Source organism: Eurytemora carolleeae, unplaced genomic scaffold, assembly GCF_000591075.1.
Source record: "Eurytemora carolleeae unplaced genomic scaffold, Eaff_2.0 scaffold36, whole genome shotgun sequence".
In the NCBI taxonomy this organism is placed as follows: Eukaryota; Metazoa; Arthropoda; class Copepoda; order Calanoida; family Temoridae; genus Eurytemora; species Eurytemora carolleeae.
The window spans coordinates 588,462-606,845 of record NW_019396086.1 but is presented as its reverse complement, the minus strand read 5'-3'; the positions used below and the strand labels follow the sequence as shown (position 1 = coordinate 606,845).

General features: G+C 34.9%; 2 protein-coding genes across 2 annotated transcripts in view; both read left to right on the top strand.

Moving 5' to 3' along the window:
• Positions 1-8,635, top strand: part of LOC111718278 (kinesin-like protein Klp61F) — an 11,618-nt gene extending 2,983 nt beyond the window's left edge. Inside the window, exons 7-19 of the mRNA XM_023493822.1 lie at positions 489-562; positions 1,237-1,297; positions 1,371-1,449; positions 1,807-2,081; positions 2,623-2,723; positions 3,059-3,172; positions 3,664-3,724; positions 4,032-4,136; positions 5,153-5,352; positions 5,630-5,765; positions 5,838-7,060; positions 7,456-7,584; positions 8,028-8,635. Coding sequence (XP_023349590.1) covers positions 489-562; positions 1,237-1,297; positions 1,371-1,449; positions 1,807-2,081; positions 2,623-2,723; positions 3,059-3,172; positions 3,664-3,724; positions 4,032-4,136; positions 5,153-5,352; positions 5,630-5,765; positions 5,838-7,060; positions 7,456-7,584; positions 8,028-8,136 — 2,667 coding nt within the window. The 3' untranslated portion in view covers positions 8,137-8,635. The remainder of the gene's footprint in view (positions 1-488; positions 563-1,236; positions 1,298-1,370; positions 1,450-1,806; positions 2,082-2,622; positions 2,724-3,058; positions 3,173-3,663; positions 3,725-4,031; positions 4,137-5,152; positions 5,353-5,629; positions 5,766-5,837; positions 7,061-7,455; positions 7,585-8,027) is intronic.
• LOC111718281 (protein lethal(2)denticleless) overlaps positions 1-18,384 on the top strand; it is a 22,947-nt gene extending 4,563 nt beyond the window's left edge. Inside the window, exons 2-12 of the mRNA XM_023493824.1 lie at positions 8,674-8,801; positions 9,031-9,231; positions 9,439-9,590; positions 10,412-10,498; positions 10,843-10,908; positions 11,504-11,618; positions 12,441-12,530; positions 13,169-13,269; positions 14,212-14,371; positions 16,700-16,776; positions 17,539-18,384. Coding sequence (XP_023349592.1) covers positions 8,688-8,801; positions 9,031-9,231; positions 9,439-9,590; positions 10,412-10,498; positions 10,843-10,908; positions 11,504-11,618; positions 12,441-12,530; positions 13,169-13,269; positions 14,212-14,371; positions 16,700-16,776; positions 17,539-18,334 — 1,959 coding nt within the window. The 5' untranslated portion in view covers positions 8,674-8,687 and the 3' untranslated portion in view covers positions 18,335-18,384. The remainder of the gene's footprint in view (positions 1-8,673; positions 8,802-9,030; positions 9,232-9,438; positions 9,591-10,411; positions 10,499-10,842; positions 10,909-11,503; positions 11,619-12,440; positions 12,531-13,168; positions 13,270-14,211; positions 14,372-16,699; positions 16,777-17,538) is intronic.

Sequence of the window (18,384 nt, the reverse complement as noted above, 5' to 3'; positions counted from 1 at the left end):
CAATTTTCTTACATGTCTCTGACTCTGTTCTGTTGTGAAACGGCCATGCGGATTCTATGAATTCTATGAATTACGTATATAGTCCTTTTTAAGCCAACTTTATAAAGGCATGTAAGTAACCAAGTTTATAGCTTTGTTAAACAAATGAAACTCAATACACGTAACTATTTTCTTGGGTAATGTGCATTGTGCACTGAGCTATAATGGATTTGAACCAATGTTAGTTTGTAGTTGTTTTTCGGAAGCCCTAAATTGAAAAAGGTTTTACCCCGGTAATATGAATTAAATATTTTATATATCTGTATAGTGAATTTTCTTCTTTTACTTAAAAGTTCCGTTGGAACTTTTGAAATGACGAAACTAACTTACATCGGTAGAAATTCGGAACTCATTCTCTCTTTGGTTGTCGGCCGAAACTGAGTTGACATAGTTCCGTATATTCCAAAGTTCCCAACTATGATCAGATGGTTAAGAATTATTTTAATTAGGTTTCTTTCCTGGAGTTGTATAATGAGGAAATTTTTGATCTTCTCTCTCCTACTGATGATACTTCTAAACTAAGGTAGAGAACCTTTCAACAAGGGAGGTGGTCAGGCGGCCATGAGCCACAACTCATTCCCATCCATGCCACATATTAGCTTTTTTGTCTTCCAGCAGACATGAGCCACATTAGACATGGAAGACTGAAGAGTTTTGATTCATTAAAGCTAACATGTGGCATGGAAGAACATAGTTGTGGCTCATGGTCGCCTGTTTTCCCTGCTTCAATAAAATGTATGTAGAATTTAATTTGACCTGGGTCAAGACTTAGTAAAAAGCAAGACATGGTTAAACCGCATAGACGTGGTTCAACCAATTATATTGTGCGCCGGGTCAAGCTGAGGAGAAATGGTTCAACTTAGTCAACGCGGTACAACTATGTCTTGTCTATTCAATTAAATCTTATCCCTGAAGTAACCCAGTCTCGTGTAACGTTTGGAACAGGATGTTTGTTTAAGCATAAAAACAATTTTTTAAATATGATGTCATTTTTTCAAACTATTAAACTACACGCAATGTATTATAACCTGTAGGTTATGTTACTTTGAGCTCTAGGGTCGAAATCAAGACGCTTACCTTTATCTATTCGGGGTTAGTGGATATCACGTAACAGCATGCGATTATAAAGTTATAAACCGGGACTTAATATTTGGCATCACTGAAATCAGAATTAATTTAAGAATATAAATTGTCAAGATTGTACGAGGATGCTACGAAGAAGGGATCCGTAATTATTCAAGGACTAGAAGAAGTTCAGGTACATAAATTGAAATATTTTTTAACGATTTAAATATTGTCGTTCGTCAAATAATTTCTTAATTACTTTCTAGGTACGAGCAAAGAAAGAAGTTTACGGACTAATGGATAAAGGAGCACTAAAGAGAAAAACTGCGGAAACATTAATGAATGGTAAAAAGGAATTTATTGGATTAAAGGGACTTACCGTAATTTCAAGTGACCCACCTTTAAAAAAAGAGGAATGCTAGATTCACAACGGTACCCTCTAAATTTGTGTCTGATCAAGAATGAATGAGATATGCTTTCCAAACTGAAAATTATTTTTAAAAGTTGTTTTTATTTAAGCGACTTAGCTACAGAAACACTGAAGGAAATTGCAGGAATTTAATAACGTGTTAACGACAATATTTTTCTTATTGTTACTGTGATATAGGTTTAAGAGGACCATTGTGAATCGAAGGTAACGCTTTTTAAATGGAGGGTCAATTAATTTTACTTGTTATGAATGTAAGAAAACCTTTTTTTCAGCGAACTCGAGCAGATCCCACACAATATTCACCGTAACCGTACACATGAAGGAAGCCAGTGTCGAGGGCGAGGAGGTGATTAGGGTTGGTAAGCTTAACCTCGTCGATCTGGCCGGCAGCGAGAACGTTGCTCGAAGTGGAGCCTCTGGAGGTCGAGCTCGCGAGGCTGGTAGTATCAACACCTCCCTGCTCACGTTAGGGAGAGTTATCACCTGCTTGGTGGAGAGGACTCCGCATATTCCGTACAGGGAGTCTAAACTCACCAGACTTCTTCAGGTTTCTGTTCTAGTTATCTTCTTAGTTATTGTATTCCGTCTAATCTCACTATAGACTTCTTCAGGTCCTAATTATTTTTTAAGTTTATTTAATTTTAAAATGTTTTGTCGGATTTTTCTAACTGTTAAAACCTCAAGACCCCCCCCCCCCCACCCCCCAATTCAGTTTAATTCAAAAGTATTGCATTGACGACCATATTGAGGTGTTTCGGACTTGAAAATGTGGCTTGGCTCGGAGTAACGTGCCGGTCACCCCAATTTTTTTGGAAATGCCAGCGCGTTGGGTAGGGGGCTGGTAGTTTTTTGAAGCTAACAGCTGCCTCATAATAGATAGATAGATAGGATTAACAAATTTAGCCTTTCTCTCACCCATTCTTGCTTCTATATTGGTAGTTATAATTAACGTCATATTACGACTAATACATTATTTGCATTAATTTCCTTGACCACTTTCTTTAAATTTTTCCCTTTTTCTTAATTTTTTAAGATTTTCACCTTTTTATTTTCTTGTATTCTGATTTAATAATAAAAATGATATTCAGGATTCCCTGGGAGGAAAGACTAAGACCTCAATAATTGCAACAATATCCCCCGCTCATACAAACATTGAGGAGACCTTGTCAACCCTAGATTATGCCCAGAGGTAGGAAAATCTTTATATCACTTGAAAGACTGTTTACATTAAATAATGGAAAAAAAGCCCTAGATTATATTTTATTTGTTTGACTGTATAGTGGATGTTGCTCAGAGCAAAGAATATCACTGTACATTGTTTAGAGCAAAGAATATAACTGTATATTTATATTGTTCAGAGCAAAGAATATCACTGTATATTTTTAAGAGCAAAGAATATCACTGTATATTGTTTAGAGCAAATAATATCACTACATATTGTTTAGAGCCAAGAATATCACTGTTAGAGCCAAGAATATCACTGTATATTGTTTAGAGCCAAGAATATCACTGTATATTGTTTAGAGCCAAGAATATCACTAACCGACCTGAGGTGAATCAGAAGCTGAGCAAGAAAGCTGTATTGAAAGAATACACGGATGAGATTGATAGATTAAGAAACAATCTCTTCAGAGCAAGGTAAAAATAGCTAAGTTCCTTGGAACTTATTTAAACTAAAATGTATGTTAAATGACAAACATTATATAAATATTGAATATATAAAAATTAAATATAGATAAACTCATTGGATTATTATAGACGAAGATTTAAAGAACCCCCTTCATTTTTCACGAACACTCCTTTTAATTTTAATGAGAGAAATATATTGCAGTGCCAAGAGTGTTTTAACAATTCAGGGAAGGGTCTTTTAAATAAGATAAAAGAATTAACTAGTAGGATATATAGCAATGATAATTCATAATTGCAGCTAGACATTTTTCTTAAACCTTGAAGTTCTGTTCAAACTATCCTTTGGCTGAAAATAGGCAATATAGCTAAATATCAAACTTCAAACTTTCAGAACTTTCTTAATTTTTTATTTTGTGTTACATACATATTTTGTGTTACTGGTGTAAACTGTGTAGATTTTGAAAAAAATTTAAGATTTTTAAACACTCGGTATATTTTAGGGAAGGAGAAGGAGTTTATCTAGCCCAGGAGAACTATCAGGAGATGATGAACCAAATTCAGGTATAAATACTAAATTCAAGGTATGGCGGTCTGAGCTCTCCAAAATGGGATGGTTTTCAGATCCTTATCTTATCTTATCTTATCTTATCTTATCTTATCTTAAAAATTAGAATTAGGGATTAGAATAAAATGTCTACTGCTAATGAAATCAAAGATACTATTATTAGGCCCAGCAGGTTGAAATCAAGGATACTATTATTAGGCCCAGCAGGTTGAAATCATGGATACTATTATTAGGCCCAGCAGGTTGAAATCAAGGATACTATTATTAGGCCCAGCAGGTTGAAATCAAGTATACTATTATTAGGCCCAGCAGGTTGAAATCAAGGATACTATTGGTAAGATGAGAGCTCTCAAGCAGGAGATGGATAACAAGGTTCAACTCTTCGTGGAGTACGAACAGAAACTTAAGGTAAAGGGATTGCAGACGTTATTTCCAGTAATTCTCCATTAAGAAATTGGCATTTTCGATTCCCATCGGTTCCCTTTAAACCTCTAACTGAGAAATAATGAGAAAGTTATCGTTCTATCCTGGAAAAAAAGCGTTTAATTCTCAAAATGTATTTCACTTTATCGACATCAAATACCCACAAGTTACTTTTAGAAAAGCATTGTTAATCAATTATTTCTTTGATCAGACGAAGGTTTAAAGGGTACTGTTGTGAATCGGACATGCCACATTAATAGCATGGTGTTGCAACTTTCAATCTTCTTTCATCTAGTGATATGTGATGAATTAATCTTTTAATGCAATGCAGATCTATAGTATAATATACAGGCCATGGTAGTTGGGGCTTCACGCCTTCGGCTACTGCCACTCGGGCAAACAGTATCATTGCACATGTCATGCTAATTCTGTGATCCATGCACCCCGGAAGGGGGCACTGGGTTGCCGAGAGGGGTGGTTACCTGGTAACACTGTGTTATTGGGGAGTCATATTAGATAGATAGAAACCAATTTTAACATTTACAGTCAAATAATTTTTCCATTTGCATTCCAGCAAATATATCATTTGTGGTGATTGATTTGTGACTTTTTTAGAAATCAGCTAACCGCCCACCATAGGTTGCTGCGTGTTCACTTAATAAAAATATTGCAAAAAAATCAATATCGTCCATATGGTTGCGAATTGACGATTTAATATCGGAGAAATCACCGTATAGCCCCCCCATAAAAATTTGAAAAATATCATGTTTCTCAAAATTTTCTAGGGAAATTTTATGCTTGATTGTAATAACCCCGATGGGCGGTTGGCTTAATTCCAAAATTGATCACCATTAATTTGTATTTCACAATTTACTTTTACGAATTAGTGTGCACAATAATACAATTACTAATTATTTCGTAATTTTGTCAAAATGCTTAGTTACCAATCTTTCATCAAGCTTAAAAATATAAAGATTTTAGAAACTTTATTTCTATCCTAGGATCGGCAAGCCGAGCTGGAGAAGGAAAAGACAACCCTGCAGAGTTTAGAGGAGGCACTGGAGAGTGCCAAAAATGATCTCCGGGAGACTGCTCGAGAACGTGATCTACATTCTCATCTTGTGCACAAACACGTAGAGACGGAAACTAAACTTGGACAAGAGGCGCGCAAACTTTTGGTTTTCGCTCACGATACTTCAAGGTTGGCGGAGCAGTTGAATTTTAATATGGCTGTAAATCCCGGGATTAAGCAACTGTCCGCATCTTTTGCATTTCTAGGGATTAAAATAATTTCTTTTTGTCTCCGTGCCCTGAAGGTATACCAAAAATTGAGGTATCAAGCACTCATCCTACAGTTTTAAGTCGAGACAAGTGTTGTAGATTAGCGCTATTCCAAATAAAAGTTTAGAGCTCTGATTCTTTACTCAACAGAGTTTCAAATAAATTCTTAGATTTTTTAATATTTTGACTTTATTTAGCGAGGTGTCAGCACTCCATGATAAGCTGGATCGGGGAAGGAAGGTTGAGAATGAGAATGAAAATCTCTACGAGGATTTTCTTTCAAGGTTCAAGACTAAAATTGATCTCCTGTCTACAATCATGCAAACATACCAGGTATAAAAATAGTTTCATTACAATTTTTTTGCTGGAATTCTTTTAAGAATAAAATTAATTTTCTGTATTTAGGATGATCATAATTCTCAGAGGAAACAAATTGACGAGGGAATTTTACAAGCATCAGAACACAACAATAAAATCATGGTTGAGATCACTCAAATGATCTCTCAGTTAAATCAGGAACGGAATATTTCCAGCTCCAGGATTACAGAAGAGCTGGAGAAAGAGATTGGTGAGAATAATCATACCTTGAACCAGCATCACAAAGTTCTAAACTCAAGGATTAGTGAACTTCAAGCGATATCCCATGAGTTTAAGGACGTATCTGTTGAGACCTTTCTCCGGGAGATCTTGGTTCAGCTGGAGCGTGAACAAAAATCTTATCATAGCATGTCGGAGCTAGTTTCTTCATCCTCACAGGAGTTATTAGACACATTCTCCAGGACCGGAGAAACACTCATGTCCCACATGTTAGAACTCTGGAAGGAAGTTGAGAGTCAGGTTGTTCAGAACTCTGGAGAGTTAGAGAAAACCATAGAGATAAACTCCAGGACCACTAAATCATTGGACGTGATGAAGACTGCGCTTGAAACCTTGATGAGCGAGTACAAGACACATGCCGACATTGTCCAGCAAAACATGAAAGAGAACGACGATATTTGTAAGAAGATATCCCAGAGTAGTTCCAAGATGTTCAGCTCAGTATCTGGGAAGGATAAGGTGCACACGGAGATGAGGGTTAAAGTGCTGAAGGAGATCAAGGTTGAATCTGATGAAAAACTGAAGAATATCCATGGTTCAGTGTCCGACTGTGTACAACTGAACAACGAGGAATCCAAGATTCAAGAAAACTTCCTTGAAGTGAAGAACAAGTATATTCTAGGAACCTCGAACATTCTAGAGAAAACTATGAATGCGTCCGAAGGATCGCTGATGGAGATTAAACAACAAAACACGCGAACAGCGGAGAGTTTAAAAAATAAAAAATCCGTGTCCGCGGAGCAACTTAAATCCAACAAGGAGAATTTGGAGAAGTATATCGAAACCAGCGAGAAGATCAGGGAGAAGATGCACAAGGAGAAGCTGACACGGGTCAAGGAACTGGGCGGAGCAGTTGAAGGGTTCAGAGAGAAGATAAACTCCGAGCTGAAGGGAGTAGAGGAGGAGACTATTGGGTTTGTAAATACTGAAATCAAGCAGAATACTCCAACAGGAAGCACTCCAGTACCTAAAGAGAGAACCTACCCTAGAACTCTGACTGCTACTTCACCCCACGAGAAAATTATAGAAAGGTATTCAGTTATTTTTTTGTTTGAATTGAAAAGTCTTTGCCACAAACTCTGATTTTCTAATCCCTATATCTTTGCAACCCGATGTAGTAGACCTTAGTTATTTCAAAATATGAATTCTGTAATATCAAATAATCTAGGTTTGAAATATCAAAGGTTTAAACCTTCAGGTTTGAACTATATAGAGATTAGAAAATTTGATGTTGTGGCTAAAGACTCAATTCCTTTGCTTTAAAAACATGTGCTCCTAACGACCATTGCCTGTGTTGCTAAATCTTTCTTCAAATAATTTTTGCTTTTATTTTGTAAGGGGACAGGGTTATTCTATAGTTCTTTGATAGTTTCACCTATATTACAAGAAGTTATGGTTAAAAACATATCGAAAATTTGATTTGTAGGTTTCGGAGAAATGAAACCCTGAACACCGCTGCAAATTTACCATTGGATGAGATGGATTCTGACTCCGTGATATCCTGCAGTACTAGAGGTCGGAGCACCAGCCAAGCATCTGAATACCGACCTTTTAGGTAGCCGACGTTGTATTAGAAATTTTCTTTAAAAAAATATATTTTATAAGATGAGTGGTATGGGGTTATGTGTAGTATTTGTTGTTTCCATCATTACTATTACGATGTAAATCTGATTTTCTTTAATTGATTTCATTAATCGAAACCATTCCTGTTATATTCATTATTGAAGGGATCAAATAAAAAAAAGGAGTTATTGATGTCAAAATAAACTGAAATCTATTCTCGATTTTGATTTTGATTTTGATTTTGATTTTGATTTTGATTTTTATTTTGATTTTTATTTTGATTTTGATTTTGATTTTGATTTTGATTTTGATTTTGATTTTGATTTTGATTTTGATTTTGATTTTGATTTTGATTTTGATTTTGATTTTGTTGATTTTGTTTATGGTTCTTGTTTGGTTTGATTTGAGATATTATCTTAATCTTGTTTTGTTTAGTTCTCTGAGCGGATCTTTAACAGATCTAGCCTCGGTTTCTGATACAGAGGAAGTGGAGAGAACCACCGGCCTCAAGAAACCTCAGATATTTTTCTCTCAGAAGAATTAGGACGGAATTATGTTTTTGGATCCTTGATTGATTAACGGTTCTGGATTCTTGAGTTAGGGTCCTAGATCCTTGACTTTAGGTCCTGGATCCTTATTCAAGGACCTGAATCATTTATTTGAACGGTTCTGGATTCTTGATTCACGGCCCTGGATACTTGACTTACGGTCCTGGATCATAGACTTGCGGTCCTGGACAATTGATTTACGTTCCTTGATCATTGACTTACGGTTCTGGATCAAATCAAATCAAATCAAATCTTTTATTAGGCCACAAATTATACAATGTACATACATATAAATGCTAATTGAAAATAACAGACAATTAAGAGTATATTGAATAACGGTTTTTGATCACTGAGTTACAGCCCTGGATCCTTGGTTACGGTCCTGGATCCTTAACTTACTGTCCTGGATCTTTTTGATTTTTATTGATTTGACGCAGTTCTAAATTTTGTTGTAACTAACCCATCAAGGGAATATTAATAAAGAACTATTTTTCATTTTGCGTTGAAATGTTAATAATTTATTAAATTATCAGACAAAAATGGAATAATGGTTGAATTTGGTGGTATCCCTGTATCCAGGAGGAGGGGTAGAGAGATTACAACCCTGCCAGGATGGTTTATTAACTCTAGAGTTAGACCTGGGCTTAAAATACCCTCCCAGGTCAGAATTAAAAAAAATAAACACATTGAAAAACTGAAAGTTTAAAGACACATAATATTCAGATTTTTTGTATATTTTAACCCTTCATATAATTTTAAGTCTTCACTTTTTTTGTTCCGGACAAAAACTGCTTGAAATTGAAGGATTTTTGCATAAATATTTAAAGATATAAATTTCTCAAAAAGGCATGGATGTACTTCTTATTTTTTATTTTAATATTTTGTTTCAGGTTGAAGACCTACTTCATATCGAACCCTTACTCTGCCTAGAAGAAGATGATATGCTAGGTCTAGTTCCGAACCTAGATCTTCAAAACTTTAATCCTGAACCTCCCATTTACGCTCTCAGGTTCTGCCCTGTTCCCGGGTTTGAATCTATTCTTGGTCTAGTAAATGAGGATGGAAATATTGCATTCCAGGATATCAATCAAGTGAGAAAATTTTTAAATATCGCCAAAACATCAAAAACTACATTTAAAGTATATTTTTTGTTTATGATTCGTTCTTTTGAGAAATTTATCTAAATTATTTCTTTAACTTTCGTTAAACATATGAACATTTTTTGTAAGAAATCCTTGTAATTATTATATGAAAACCTCAAACCTATTGGATTTATAATATTATTTGCTTTTTTCTAGTCTACTCCACGTATGCCTCTGCTTGGTGAATCTGCGCACAAAAATGCAATTTTTGATTTTGCCTGGTCTCCTGTAGACGCTAAACTAATGGTCACAGTGTCAGGGGATCAGAAGGCCCGACTCTGGGATCTAGGAGACGGTTCTCTGAACAGGTAGATAACTAGACTGGACAAGACTTGAGACAAGAACAAAATGTACGGTAGAGACGAGGGGTGATGTCTTGACGGAGCGTACATGATGAACGGCCAGTACTAATTTTTCCAAGAAGTTAACTGATGGTACAGGACAGGATTAGGCATGTGTTAACGTGCGTGTGGGGGAGGGGTGTTATAATAGACAATACATGATGTACGACAGCGACCAGGACGGACCGGTACGGTATTAATTGTTCCAAGAAGTTACGTGATTAGACAGAACAGGGATAGGTATGAGTTCACGGGGCGTACATGATGTGTGATACAGAACAGGACTGACCGGTACGGTACTATACCTGTCAAGACGTCACGTGATGTGGCAGGGAACACATTAACAGGTCTTAACGGTACGCACATGTACACTGGTATAGCACAGGACAGAACATTTTGGGACGGTCCATAATGTACAGTACAGAACATGACTGACCGGTACGATACGAAACATGACAAGAAGTCACGTGATGTGACAGAAAGGATTATGTATGTCTTAAAAGGGCGTACAATGTACATGATGAACGATACAGACCAGAGCTTACCAGTGCGGTACTAAACATGACAAGAAGTCACATGATGTGACAGGAAGGGATTGGTATTTATTACAGTGTTTATATTAATAATTAGACATTTTTCACTGATAACTGGCAGAATTTAATTTGAAATGTACAGATTTTACAACTATCTGGAATTGCCAGGTTAGTAAGTTCAGTAAACCCGGTCCAAATTTGATCTGGGAGAAATCCTGTAGAAGGAACCTCTTGTAAATAAAAACTTTGTCTAAGGTTGCGTGAATACCGAGGTTACACTAGAAGCTTGAAATGTGTTGAATGGAAACCAATGTCTCGGCATGAATTTGCTACTGGAGCCAGGAATAATATTGAACCCAAGCGGATCTTGAAGTTTAATTTTTTAATGGGACTGTAGAGTGTAGAGTGTACTGTCAAGTGACCCTATCAGTGGCATGTGAGATATAGAGCGGCACCATTAAATGCTTTTTTTATTAATAATGAATGAGATATCTAGTAAGTTCTATTTGAAAAATTGATCATTTCCTATTGTGATTTCTTAACTGACGTGTGGATTTATGCTGCTAAAGCAATGGATGAAAATGTGAGAAATAAAATCTTGACGATATTTTTTAACATTTGCAGTCCCTTTAAAGAGGTTGATTCATTTTCAAATCATAGTATTGTTACAATATTATTATTATTAGAGATAATAACATATTTCTATGGGATACTCGCAGTCCTAGTGATACAAATCCAGAAAATATAATTAGGTAACAGCCAACCTTATTCACCTTACTTATATGTAAAGCTTTAATTATATGTTTGAACACCATACTCGGATCTTACTACAACTTTATCTTATTTATATATCTCTTCTTATCCTTTTCCAGTCATTCAATACTCTTCAATAGAGTAAGGACGAACTCCTGATGATGCCAAAGTTTTTGGCGAAATATATTGAGAAGAAAATGATATAATTCTAGTGCTAGAGAGTAGGGTTGGGATTTCTTTAAAAACGATCTAAAGTCTTCTTATCATTTACCTTCAAATTCCCTTCAATTTTGTTAAGGAGCCTGTATCTGTCCTGTAAAAAAAAATTATATTGGACATTCGGATTTGAAACCGGTTGCGGATCTAACGGATCCGGATCCTGACGATATTGTAACACTCTACTTTTGATCTTCGTGTAGTTCTCACATTAATCAATTTAAAATATTATTTTATATATTCTAACAGCAAAGTGTACATTTTATAACTCGTTTTTTGTTCCTTTAACGCTTTTTTTTACCCTCTTCTAATGATTGTTTAATTTCTGCATGTTTGTTGGTCTAATTTACAAATAAGATTTTTATTTAACATTTGAAGGTGCGCGCACGCGCATTCTACACGTCGAGGAGCAGCTAGCGCGTCTGTGACTGGTTTAGTTTGGTTGGATGAATACAGTCTTGTTTCTGTGGGTGGCAATGATGGTGTTATTAAGGTAAATAGTTAATTTTTTGTTCATGGTGTGTTTTCGGAGTTGTTTAAAAATTATACAGTATCTCGTTGACAAAATTTGTTGTTGGTAAAATTAAGGGGTTGTAGACTTAATTCCTAACAACCCCTTAAAAAAAGGGCTTGTCCTATTTACAATGGTACCCTTTGGTATCTTCAAGCAAAAGCAACAAAAAGGAAGATATCGTTGTTCTCGTTGCTTCTGTCGATTACACATACAGAGAACCCTAAAAAGAAAGTTATCACTGCAGACAGTTAAACAACTAACAAGAATACCTTTGTTAATCTGACATGTAACTCATGTGGACGCACTAGCGTTAAAATAGTGATTAGAATGCGCCAATAACGAGCAAGGCCATTAAAGCACATTGAGGAAGGAAGAAAAGTATGACGCACATATGTACAATGCACATACTTACAAGTAAAGTAAAGTAAAAGTAAAAAAATATTTATTTATGAAATATAACAAAAACAAACAAAATAAAGTGTTTCATACTTACATACTTAATACTTTTACATATATACATTACAGCTAATGGGATATTGTGAAATATATGGGAATCAACGTATTAACCTTTATAATAAAGGTCGTCTCCTATATATACATTTGTTAGTTTTAGCTCGCACACCCCCACACCAAATTAACTTACATTTTTTTATATTCCACGGGCAATGCTAAAATCCTGATTTAATTCCAAGCGGATAAACTTTGAATGATAATATAAGCATGGGCAACGCCAGGTTCTCCAGTTAGTAAATGATAACAATATTAAAAAATAATGGAATCAATTGAGTTAAATTTTGTTAGGTTTGGGATATGAGGAAGAACTATTCTCTTTATAAGAATGATCCAATTCCTAGACAAGAAATACATCATCCAGGAACCTCAGGAAACCAGGTACAGTGAAACCCTTAATAACGAATACATCGAAAGAATTCATCAAATGTCGTATTCTTCACTTTCTGATAATGGAATGTTGCAGATATTTAGTTTTTTAATTAAATGATTATATGGAACTCTTTAAAACTGTTCCCGCATATTCATGGCTATTTATTTATTTTCGCAAATACTGAAATTTACGTAATAAAGTATAAAACTCATTGAAAAATTGCCAAGACGACATTTGATAAATTCTTCCGATGTATTCGTTATTAAGGGTTTCACTGTATAAAGTAACAAAACATTCCACAAGAAAATTAATATTCTTGTATTAAAGGGACTGTTAGTGTAATTAATATTCTTGTATTAAAGGGACTGTTAGTGTAATTAATATTCTTGTATTAAAGGGACTGTTAGTGTAATTTTAAGGGACCCTTCATTCAAAGATAAAAATTCCCGAATTAAAATGATATCCCTGAAATCTTGATCTGTTCAGTAATGTGGAAGATAACGTCGTTTTTCTGAACATAAAAATGTTGCTTAAAATTCAATATATTATTGGGTTGTGTTTAAGCATTCATATCATTGCATATGGCCACATTTCTTAACTTTATTAAAGCAATAAGTTTAAATGATCTTATTGATATATTTTCTAGGGATACACTAGTATTCTTCACACTCCACATTCCTGTTATATTTATGTTTCCTGTCTGGACAGCAAAATATATAAATATGATATTATCAATGCCCATCAAAGGTAAGAAAAACCAGTAGAAAATAAATAAAGCCTAATGTGACTAAAAACGGAATTTTCATTGATCTTCCATTACTAGAGTGGCATGACCGATTCACAACAATACCTTAATATGGAAAAAGATGAATGAGATATCCTCATATTTATGTCTAATATAAAAAATGGCGATATATTTCCCAATATTTCTCAGAAAAAGGTTTGAATGATTATGTTGTAAACCGGGCTTGCCACTTTGTAAGTGGAGTGTCAATTGTTGTTAGCAAATACGCACATTTAGTTGTCATTTTAATTTGACAGTCTCTCAAGCACTTCTTGCTTGTAAAAACTAAGGAATGGAAGGTATTGGACAAAGAAGTTATTGCTTATGAATCTAAATTTTAAATCTATATCTTTGCAACCGAACGAAGACCTTTGAAATAGCAACATGCAAAGAAATGGGAAGTAAAAAATTAGAGTATGATGAGGCGAGAAATAAGTTTCTTTCGCAAGCTTTCATTTTAAATCGCGAAAAAAGCCTTAGAAAATATCCACTAACAAATACTTGTTAAAAAATGTTAAATTCCAAACTATGATAAATTATTCAGCCCTGATTTAAATTCATTTTGGGATCGAGATCCCAGCGGCAAAATTTTAACCAAAGCCTAGAAAACTTTTTGCTCTCAAAACACACAACCTATGAGATTTAATTTATTACCTTCCTAATCAATTAATGAAAAATCAAGTCTATGCATAAAAGTTAACGAAGAAAAAAGCGTAAATGTTATAAAAAAAAAGCAAAAACTAAAAATATGATCATGTGCCGGATCCGGATCCATTTTTTACAACACCCTACCAGAATCCGGATCCACATTAAAGTTAAATGGATCCTAAGCACTCCCTAAAAGTCTAATTTAATTTGATTTGACTTTTGGTCAAAAAATTTAATTTTTAATGACGATTTTTTAGACCTGTGAATACCTACACTGGAGCAGATATAGGAAACTTCTTCATTAAATCTAGTTTATCCACCTGTGGAACCTACCTAGCAAGTGGGAGCTGTAATAATAGTGTTTATATCTGGAATACAAACAGTCCAGGGGGTGCCGTAGCATTACTTGGTCCTCAGGTAGGGATATTCATCATATATCAAAAATCAAATATTGAGATTAAAAAGACGACCCAAAATTGTTAAGTATGACTATCTAAATGTTTAAGTGTAATTTCTGATTTAAATATAGTCTTTTAATGGATTAGTTATAAAGAAAAAAGTTTGTTTTCAAATGCAGAAAAGCATGGATCTGTTAGAAAAAGATCTCAATAAATTCCGCACTGTCTTCTCAGAAATCTCATCCTTTTTAGGTAACCCTGTACTTGGAGATCTAGTTTTTCTTAAAGGGACTATATCCGTAATTTCAAGTTACACGTCATTTGTAGAGCAACAGATTAATTGTTTTTATTGATTCCAGCTAAAACGTTAATTGTAGATCTATGCGGCATAGACAATGGAGGAAATTTACATAATGTAAACATGGCGTTATCTTTCTGTTATTAAGGTTTTAAGAGTTCCTTTGTGAATCGGACATGCCACTCCGTTTTTTTTCAAATTACGTCAACATTTGCTTTGCTGTTGTTCCTGGATCCGTCCGGAAATCCAGATCCAGAAAATTACCTTTTAAAGTTTTCAATGGATTCTCGACCTAACAAAATTTTAAGGTTCACTGTTGATTTTGACAGATTTTTCGATCTTTTATTACCCTTAGTATAAAGCAATTATCTTTTGATTTAGATACAACACGAGGCAAAGTAAATAAATGAAATCAATACAGATGTAAAATCAAGTGAGATAAATTTGTCAACCCCCTCCTGTATGTGTCCGTAGGACTTGGTTTATTCATTAGTAGATCTGAGTCTAATCAATTGTTTTGTTATTTTATCTGTTTTCCAATTTATTTGTGAAGTCTCATTTTTCCGGGGAAAATGTCTGTATCTTTTTGATAAAGACAATTATAAATCTCATTTGTATATCAAGAAAAAAACCTCTATCTGACATGGCAGTCTTAGTTTCTGGACTAAATATAGTTATAATTGATCTCGTTTTTATAAAGCCTCAGATTGTTACATATGTTTCTTGTTACAGTTATAATTAATCATATTGTTATAAAGGAGGAGGCGGCTACATGTGTTTCCTGTTACAGTTATAATGGATCACGTTGTTATAAAGGAGGAGGCTGTTTCATGTGTCCTGTTACATTTATAATTGATCATGTTTTTATAAAGGAGGAGGCGGTTACATGTATTTCCTGTTACGTTTATAATTGATCACGTTGCTACAAAGGAGGAGGCGGTAACACTTGTTTCCTGTTAAATAGTAATAATTGATCATGTTGTTGTAAAGGAGGAGACTGTTACATGTATTTCCTGTTACATTTATATTTGATCATGTTGTTATAAAGGAGGAGGCGGTTACACGTGTTTCCTGTTGAACAGTAATAATTGATCATGTTGTTATAAAGGAGAAGGTTGTTATATGTGTTTCCTGTTACAGCTATAATTGATCAAGTTATAAAGGAGGAGGCGGTTACATGTTTTTACTGTTACATTTATAATTGATCACGTTGTTACAAAGGAGGAGGCGGTTACACTTGTTTCCTGTTAAACAGTAATAATTGATCATGTTGTTATAAATGAGGAGGCTGTTTCATGTGTCCTGTTACATTTATAATTGATCATGTTTTTATAAAGGAGGAGGCGGTTACATGTATTTCCTGTTACGTTTATAATTGATCACGTTGCTACAAAGGAGGAGTCGGTTACACTTGTTTCCTGTTAAATAGTAATAATTGATCATGTTGTTGTAAAGGAGGAGGCTATTTCATGTGTTTCCTGTTACAGTTTCAATTGATCATGTTGTTATTATGGAGGAGGTTGTTACATGTGTTCCTGTTACAGATATAATTGATTATGTTGTTATACAGGAGGAGACTGTTACATTTATAATTGATCATGTTGTTATAAAGGAGGAGGCTGTTTCATGTGTTTCCTGTTACAGTTTCAATTGATCATGTTGTTATTATGGAGGAGGTTGTTACATGTGTTCCTGTTCAGATATAATTGATTATGTTGTTATAAAGGAGGAGACTGTTACATTTATAATTGATCATGTTGTTATAAAGGAGGAGGCTGTAGCATGGGTTTCCTGTTACAGTTATAATTGATCACGTTGTTATTAGGGAGGAGATGGTTACATGTGTTTCCTGTTACATTTATAATTGATCACGTTGTTATAAAGGATGAGACTGTAAGAGTTCTAATTGATCACGTTGTTATAAAGGAGGAGGCTTAAGAGTAATAATTGATCACGTTGTTATAAAGAAGAAGGCTCTAAGAGAAATAATTGATCACTGTTATAAAGAAGGAGGCTGTAAGAGTTATATTTGATCACGTTGTTATAAAGGAGGAGGCTGTTACATGTGTTTCCTGGAATTTCAAAGAGAATATACTCGCTGCCTGTACAGATGATACTAGACACAGGTCAGTTAGTTCAATTTTATAAATCAGCCTTTATAAACTTTATAAATTTATTGTTTTATATCCAACATATTTTAATCTACCTTCTCCCAATAAAGCAAAACTCAAACCCGGCTGGGGTGTATAAAGAAATTTATTAGGGGGGAGGAGGGGGACATTAATATGTAGGCAAAATTATTTTCTTTTTTCCACCTTAATACTTCCCCCTAAAGGGAAACAATAGGAAGTAAATAAACATTGGTTTAATGTGCGAATTGTGCAAGTTCAAAGGAGTATTTTTATTATGTTCACCAATTAAAGAGAGTTTCTGGCTAGTTGACCTGAGAGTGCAGTATTATAGAAAAAATTGTGATTCATTTGAATTTCTATAAAACCGTTTTTAAGGTGTATACGTGCTGAGTAAGAGCACACACTCTTTAAAAATCACAAGGATGGTTAATTCTGGAAGCTTGATCTTAAGAATCAATCTTTTTTAATCAATAACCCGGATGAAAAACGTGCCAAAAACTGTTCTATAAATACTAATACTGCACTCTCAGTTCAATTACCATACCTAGCCATAGCCAGTCACTCTCTTTAAGTTTAACAGTTATCTGTTTAATCTAATTCTAATTATTTTATCCTGATGAATTAATAACGTCGTTAGAAGTAGATGAATTAAATTTCTTAGTGCGACGGAGAGTGTAAGCGCATCTAGGCCACACCGAGTTGAACTACTTCGCCCTTTACATAAATCCTGCCTCTGGATTAATATTTTATTTTTAGAATTTGGAGACCCCAACGGTGCACAGATACTCTCCGTATCCGGGGACGGGCTAAAATGACCGGAGTGAAACCAACTCTAGAGTACCCAAGTCCGGTCAATCCAATACCTGTCACCCCTTCAACCGGGAGAATACAACGTTTACCAAAGACTCCCACCAGTCAAAAGTCCCGATTGAAAGTACAAACCCCGTCCATTAAATCTTTTCTGACTCCTAAAAATTCCGGTTCTCCGTTCTCTAACGCATCTTCAAAAAGCGTGATGGCCGGAAGTTCGACCGGTTCAAAAATTTTAGAATTTTCCTCTCCTGTCAACTCCGGGAAGCGCGGTAAGAAAAGGCGGTTAATGGAAGAAACTGAGGAAGAGAAATATAATTCCACTCAATCGGATTCTATCAAGAAAAGTATTAATGATCTCCTACTAAACCCAAGTTCTCCGGTAAAATGTCAGTTTTCTCCGAATACATATAGATCTCCGTCTAAAAACTTTAACTCCGTCTTTGGTTGTCTGGAACCTAGATCTCCCAGACTCATTCAATCTCCCCTGAAGCGCACCTTGTTAGAATCTCCACTCAGATTAGCAGTAAGACGACCTCTAGAAAACCTCCAATCTCCGACTGCTAATCTACCAAACTATATCAAGGACGGAACGTCTCCGTTATGTGTGTCCCATGAGAAGCCGGCACGGAAGGCTGACTGGTTGACCCAGCTATCTATTGAGAAACAGAAGAGCATGCCAGCCAAACCTGAGAGAACAAAAACTCCCAAATCTCGCAAAAAGATTGGATACAAAAGCTGAGAAAAGCTCAAATTCCATGATCTAATTAAAATAGAAATATTTAAAATTTG